Genomic DNA, 7,500 nt, shown 5'->3' with positions numbered 1-7,500 from the left:
TCTTCTCCCTCTTCTTCTTCCACATCTTCTTCTTCTTCTCCAACTTCCTCTTCTTCTTCTTCTTCAAATTCTTCATCATCCTCTACATCTTCCACATCCTCTTCTTCTTCTTCTTCTTCCACTTCTTTATCATCCTGTTCTTCATCCACTTCCTCGTTTGCTTCCACTTTCTCTTCTTCTTCCTCTTCCTTATCATCCCCTTCGACTTCTTCTTCTTTTCTTCCAGTTCCTCTTCTTCTTCCTCCTCTTTTTCCTCTTCTTTCTTTTCTTCCTCCTCTTTGTTTTTTCCTTTTCCTGCTCTTCTTCTTGTTCCACTTTTTCCTGTTTCTCTTCATCCACCTAATTTTCCTCTTCCTCTTCATCCTCTCCCTCTTTCTATTCCTTCTCTTCTTCCTTTTGCTCTTCTCCCTCTTCTTCTTCTTCTCCAACTTCCTCTTCTTCTTCTTCAAATTCTTCATCATCCTCTACTTCTTCCACATCCTCTTCTTCTTCTTCTTCTTCCACTTCTTTATCATCATGTTCTCAATCCACTTCCTCGTTTGCTTCCACTTTCTCTTCTTCTTCCTCTTCCTTATCATCCCCTTCCACTTCTTCTTCTTCTTCTTCTTCTTCCAGTTCCTCTTCTTCTTCCTCCTCTTTTTCCTCTTCTTTCTTTTCTTTTCTTTTCTTCCTCCTCTTTGTTTTTTCCTTTTCCTGCTCTTCCTCTTGTTCCACTTTTTCCTGTTTCTCTTCATCCACCTAATTTTCTTCATCCTCTTCCTCTTTCTATTCCTTCTCTTCTTCCTTTTGCTCTTCTCCCTCTTCTTCTTCCACATCTTCCTCCTATTCTCCAACTTCCTCTTCTTCTTCGTCAAATTCTTCATCATCCTCTACTTCTTCCACATCCTCTTCTTCCTCTTCTTCCACTTCTTTATCATCCTGTTCTTCATCCACTTCCTCGTTTGCTTCCACTTTCTCTTCTTCTTCCTCTTCCTTATCATCCCCTTCCACTTCTTCTTCTTCTTTTTCTTCCAGTTCCTCTTCTTCCTCCTCCTCTTTTTCCTCTTCTTTCTTTTCTTCCCCCTCTTTGTTTTTTCCTTTTCCTGCTCTTCTTCTTGTTCCACTTTTTCCTGTTTCTCTCCATCCACCTAATTTTCCTCTTCCTCTTCATCCTCTCCCTCTTTCTATTCCTTCTCTTCTTCCTTTTGCTCTTCTCCCTCTTCTTCTTCCACATCTTCTTCTTCTTCTCCAACTTCCTCTTCTTCTTCTTCAAATTCTTCATCATCCTCTACATCTTCCACATCCTCTTCTTCTTCTTCTTCTTCCACTTCTTTATCATCCTGTTCTTCATCCACTTCCTCGTTTGCTTCCACTTTCTCTTCTTCTTCCTCTTCCTTATCATCCCCTTCCACTTCTTCTTCTTCTTCTTTTTCCAGTTCCTCTTCATTTTCCTCCTCTTTTTCCTCTTCTTTCTTTTCTTTTCTTCCTCCTCTTTGTTTTTTCCTTTTCCTGCTCTTCTTCTTGTTCCACTTTTTCCTGTTTCTCTCCATCCACCTAATTTTCCTCTTCATCCTCTTCCTCTTTCTATTCCTTCTCTTCTTCCTTTTGCTTTTCTTCCTCCACATCTTCTTCTTCTTCTCCAACTTCCTCTTCTTCTTCTTCTTCAAATTCTTCATCATCCTCTACTTCTTACACATCCTCTTCTTCTTCTTCCACTTCTTTATCATCCTGTTCTTCATCCACTTCCTCGTTTGCTTCCACTTTCTCTTCTTCTTCCTCTTCCTTATCTTCTTCTTCTTCTTCTTTTTCTTCCAGTTCCTCTTCTTCTTCCTCCTCTTTCTCCTCTTCTTTCTTTTCTTTTCTTCCTCCTCTTTGTTTTTTCCTTTTCCTGCTCTTCTTCTTGTTCCACTTTTTCCTGTTGCTCTTCCTCCACCTAATTTTCCTCTTCCTCTTTCTATTCCTTCTCTTCTTCCTTTTGCTCTTCTCCCTCTTTCTGCTCTTCATGCTCCTCCTTCTCTTTTACCTCTTCTTCTTCCTCCTCTTCTTCCATTTCCGCTTCCTCATTTTCTTCCTGTTCCTCTTCGACCTCTTCTTGTTGCTCATCTTCTTGCTCACCATTCTCACCACTGGGTGTGTGGGTCATAGGTCAGCACACGCACACACACACACACACACACACACACACACACACACAGACACGTGAGACCAAACCTTTCTATATGTTTCCTTCCCTCCCTGACAACCCCTGCAGAGTGCGGTGCATCTTCATGTCCACGTGAGCGAGGCAGACGTCTACCTGACTCGTGTCATCATCAGATACTTCAACTCTCAGGGCACCACCGCCAAGGGACAGATTACTGCCTACCAAGCGGGGCGACAAGGTGTGTGTCCTTGTGTGTGTGTGTGTGTGTGTGTATCATAGAAGATGTTGTTGGTGTTCCAGGTTCTGAGCAGTCCAAACAGATCATCTTCGCTCCCAGTGCAGAGCCCACCTTTGTCAACGTTCCCCAGAACAACTTTGTGGAACCTTTTGTTCTAAATCCAGGAACTTGGATCGTTGTGATTGAAGCTGAAGGAATCCTGCTGGTCAGACCTTCATTTTTTTTAGCTTTAGTTTTTACTTTCTTTGTGAACCTCACCTTGTCTTCCTCTCACCAGGACTACCTGGTTCTGCTGCCGAGTGCTTACTACGAAGCTCCCATCCTGCAGGTGCACGTCACAGAGCCCTGCACCTACAGCTCCGTGCACCACTCCGGCCACAAGTAATATGTCTCTAATATGTCACAAACATGCTAACCTGGTAAACACATGATAGGGTTAAACACATGCTAACGTGCTACACACATGCTAACATGTTGAACACATGATTAAAACATGGTAACCTGGTAAACACATGCTAACAAGTTAAAAACATGCTAACCTGGTAAACACATGATAGGGTTAAACACATGCTAACGTGTTACACACATGCTAACATGTTAAACACATGATAACATGATTAACACATGGTAACCTGGTAAACACATGCTAACAAGTTAAAAACATGCTAACCTGGTAAACACATGATAGGGTTAAACACATGCTAACGTGCTACACACATGCTAACATGTTAAACACATGCTAACATGGTAAACACATGATAGGGTTAAACACATGCTAACGTGCTACACACATGCTAACATGTTAAACATATGCTAATATGGTAAACACATGCTAACCTGGTAAACACATGATAGGGTTAAACACATGCTAATGTGCTACACACATGCTAACATGTTAAACATATGCTAATATGGTAAACACATGCTAACATGGTAAACACATGATAGGGTTAAACACGTGCTAACGTGCTACACACATGCTAACATGTTAAACATATGCTAATATGGTAAACACATGCTAACCTGGTAAACACATGATAGGGTTAAACACTTGCTAACGTGCTACATACATGATAACATGGTAAACACATGCTAACATGGTAAACACATGATAACGAGTTAAACACATGCTAACATGGTAAACACATGATAGGGTTAAACACATGCTAACGTGCTACACACATGCTAACATGTTAAACATATGCTAATATGGTAAACACATGCTAACCTGGTAAACACATGATAGGGTTAAACACATGCTAACGTGCTACACACATGATAACATGGTAAACACATGCTAACATGGTAAACACATGCTAACACGGTAAACACATGCTAACACGGTAAACACATGCTAACATGGTAAACACATGATAGGGTTAAACACTTGCTAACGTGCTACACACATGATAACATGGTAAACATATGCTAATATGGTAAACACATGCTAACCTGGTAAACACATGATAGGGTTAACACTTGCTAACGTGCTACACACATGATAACATGGTAAACACATGCGAATACAGTAAACAAATGCTAACAGTAAACACATGCTAACACGGTAAACACATGCTGACATGGTAAACACATGCTGACATGGTAAACACATGCTAACATGGTAAACACATGTTAACATGGTAAACACATGCTAACATGGTAAACACATGCTAACATGGTAAACACATGTTAATCTGGTAAACACATGATAAGGTTAAACACATGCTAACATGGTAAACACATGATAGGGTTAAACACATGCTAACGTGCTACACACATGCTAAGATGTTAAACATATGCTAATATGGTAAACACATGCTAACCTGGTAAGCACATGATAGGGTTAAACACTTGCTAACGTGCTACACACATGATAACATGGTAAACACATGCTAACATGGTAAACAAATGCTAACAGTAAACACATGCTAACACGGTAAACAAATGCTAACAGTAAACACATGCTAACATGGTAAACACATGCTAACAGTAAACACATGCTAACATGGTAAACACATGCTAACATGGTAAACACATGTTAATCTGGTAAACACATGATAAGGTTAAACACATGCTAACATGGTAAACACATGCTAACCTGGTAAACACATGATAGGGTTAAACACTTGCTAACGTGCTACACACATGCTAACATGGTAAACACATGCTAATACAGTAAACAAATGCTAACAGTAAACACATGCTAAAATGGTAAACACATGCTAACAGTAAACACATGCTAACATGGTAAACACATGCTAACAGTAAACACATGCTAACATGGTAAACACATGCTAACACGGTAAACACATGCTAACACGGTAAACAAATGCTAACAGTAAACACATGCTAACATGGTAAACACATGTTAATCTGGTAAACACAAGATAAGGTTAAACACATGCTAACGTGCGGTCGCCATGTCGTGTCTTCTGTCCCCTCAGTTGTCTCCTCTACAAATATTTGTCTCTGGACGCCTTCCCCTCCATCTCTGGCAATGGCGCCCGCTGTCGCCATGACAACCACCTGCCACGCCTCTGTCCCACCGAGAGGGTCACGCCCCTCCACCCTGACATGGCGGTCTGCAGTGGCCAGGATGTAAGTTATCGGCCTTTGTCGTGTGTGTGTGTGTGCGCGTGTGTGTCAACGCTAAATGTGTGACCGCAGATCGGAGTGGAGATGAGCGTGCACGTGACCTCCGCTGACCTCTACGTGCTGGTGGTGGAGTACGCCAGCGAGGAGGAGTCGCCGCAAACACTCTCTGTGGCCTTCAGCTCGCCTGCGGACACCACACGCCTCCACACTGTCACCTTTACCCCCTGCAGGTTCAGGTACGTGTGTGTGTGTGTGTGTGTGTGTGTGTGTGTGTGTGTGTGTGTGTGTGTGGCTTGTACGGTATGCCGGTATTAGTATAGTACGGCGCTACAATGAATCAAACACTGTACTACACTCTGTTTCAAAAGTACCGCTTCCCGGGGCTGACGTCACGTGGCGACATCGCTGGTTTTAGGAGCAAAGGAGCATGTTGGGCAGCGCACACACACAGAGTACTTACAAGCAGACACAGTGTGTGGACAGAAAAGGGAGAATGGATGAATTTTGGTGTAAAAAGTCAAGCTAAAGAAGTGATCCCCCATTATAATTATATTATCTGCATGGGCCACTAGATCAGCCACAGACTCTGAAACACCCTCAGGAAGAGGTGCTTTAAGACATGGCTGGCTTGTTAGCGGCTAACATCCATCCACAGTGTTTTAGCTACTTCTAAATCACTAATCCTGGCCTCCATGGCGACAAATATAGTATGTTTCTTCACTGGAGAATGAGGAATAGCTAAACATGCTTCACTACACAGCGTAGGAGGATACAATAGCTCACCGCCGTCACAATGTAAACAAACGCCATGAGTGGATCCACTGTAATGATACCATGTACAATAATCGATACTATGATTACATCAATATTTTTTTCCTTTAAAAGAAAAATCATATTATGTTTATAAAGTCAGTAAATAAGTCTTTGGACACATGAGGACTTTGAATATGACCAATGTATGATCCTGTAACTACTTGGTATCAGATCGATACCTAAATGTGTGGTATCATCCAATACTAACGTCAAGTATCAAAGAAGAGAAGAATAAGTGATTATTACATTTGAACAGAAGTGTAGATAGAACATGTTAAAACAGAAACCAGCGCGACACCTACCCTTTACATCAGTATTTCTTCATCAGTATTGGTTTTTGAGGTATTACAGTATATTTTATTGTATGATCCTGTAACTACTTGGTATCAGATCGATACCTAAATGTGTGGTATCATCCAATACTAACGTCAAGTATCAAAGAAGAGAAGAATAAGTGATTATTACATTTGAACAGAAGTGTAGATAGAACATGTTTAAAGAGAGAACAGAACTACACCTACCCTTTACATCAGTATTTTTTTACCATATTATTATTGGTTTATCAGGTATCATATTTTATTGTATGATCCTGTAACTATTTGGTATCGGATTGATACCTAAATGTGTGGTATCACCCAAAACTAATGTCAAGTATCAAAGAAGAGAAGAATAAGTGATTATTACATTTGAACAGAAGTGTAGATAGAACATGTTAAAACAGAAAACAGAACGACACCTACCCTTTACATCAGTATTTTTTAACCATATTATTACTGGTGTATTAGGTATTATATTTTATTGTGTGATCCTGTAACCACTTGGTATCGGATCCATACCTAAATGTGTGGTATCATCCAAAACTAATGTCAAGTATCAAAGAAGAGAAGAATAAGTGATTATTACATTTGAACAGAAGTGTAGATAGAACACGTTAAAACAGAAAGCAAACCGATATTAACAGTAAATGAACAACTGGATGAATAATCCATTTTTTTACAGTTTGTCCCTCATAATGTGTATAAAATAATAGGTTTATAAATGAGACAATATGTTACTGCAGACTAATTAGACAAGGTCACTATTTTATTGAAGGACTAAATGACAATAATAAACATATGTTTCATGTACACTAATATTTGTTGTTACAATAATGACATTTTTTTATGGTCCCCTTTATTTAGAAAAGTATACATTTTGGTTCCGGTACCAAAATATTGTTAAAGGGACAGCCCTCGAGTCTTATCAAATGAAGTCCAAATGTGTTCTGGGTCTGTATCATTGTGTTCTCTGCTGCCCCCTGTGGTGGCTCAGGGGAGACACTATTTACACTTGCAAGGCTTTTTTTCTTTGTTTAGTGTGGACTCAGCTGCTTTCCACCTGTGTGTGTGTGTGTGTGTGTGTGTGTGTGTGTGTGTGTGTGTGTGTGCATCTCAACAACTCTTCATATGTGCGTGTGCGTGTGTGTGTGTGTGTGTGTGTGTGTGTGTGTGCATCTCAACAACTCTTCATACGTGTGTGTGTGTGTGTGTGTGAGTGTGTGTGTGCATCTCAACTCTTCATACGTGTGTGTGTGTGCGTGCGTGCGTGCGTGTGTGTGTGTGTGTGTGTGCGTGCGTTTGTGTGTGTGTTTGTGCATCTCAACAACTCTTCATACGTGTGCGTGTGTGTGTGTGTGTGCGTGTGTGTCAACAACTCTTCATACGTGTGTGTATGATTGTGTGTGCGTGCGTGT

At 40.7% G+C, this 7,500-nt stretch overlaps 1 protein-coding gene across 2 annotated transcripts in view; it reads left to right on the top strand.

The window, feature by feature from the left end:
- Positions 1-7,500, top strand: part of lama5 (laminin, alpha 5) — a 201,957-nt gene that overhangs the window by 92,192 nt on the left and 102,265 nt on the right. For both annotated transcript variants that reach the window (XM_061902574.1, XM_061902575.1), the window contains exons 23-27: positions 2,231-2,360; positions 2,423-2,565; positions 2,638-2,741; positions 4,805-4,958; positions 5,028-5,191. In XM_061902574.1, the coding sequence (XP_061758558.1) occupies positions 2,231-2,360; positions 2,423-2,565; positions 2,638-2,741; positions 4,805-4,958; positions 5,028-5,191 (695 nt within the window). The remainder of the gene's footprint in view (positions 1-2,230; positions 2,361-2,422; positions 2,566-2,637; positions 2,742-4,804; positions 4,959-5,027; positions 5,192-7,500) is intronic.

The sequence above is a fragment of the Nerophis ophidion genome, linkage group LG06 (genome assembly GCF_033978795.1).
Source record: "Nerophis ophidion isolate RoL-2023_Sa linkage group LG06, RoL_Noph_v1.0, whole genome shotgun sequence".
In the NCBI taxonomy this organism is placed as follows: domain Eukaryota; kingdom Metazoa; phylum Chordata; class Actinopteri; order Syngnathiformes; family Syngnathidae; genus Nerophis; species Nerophis ophidion.
This window is presented reverse-complemented; position numbering and strand designations above follow the sequence as displayed.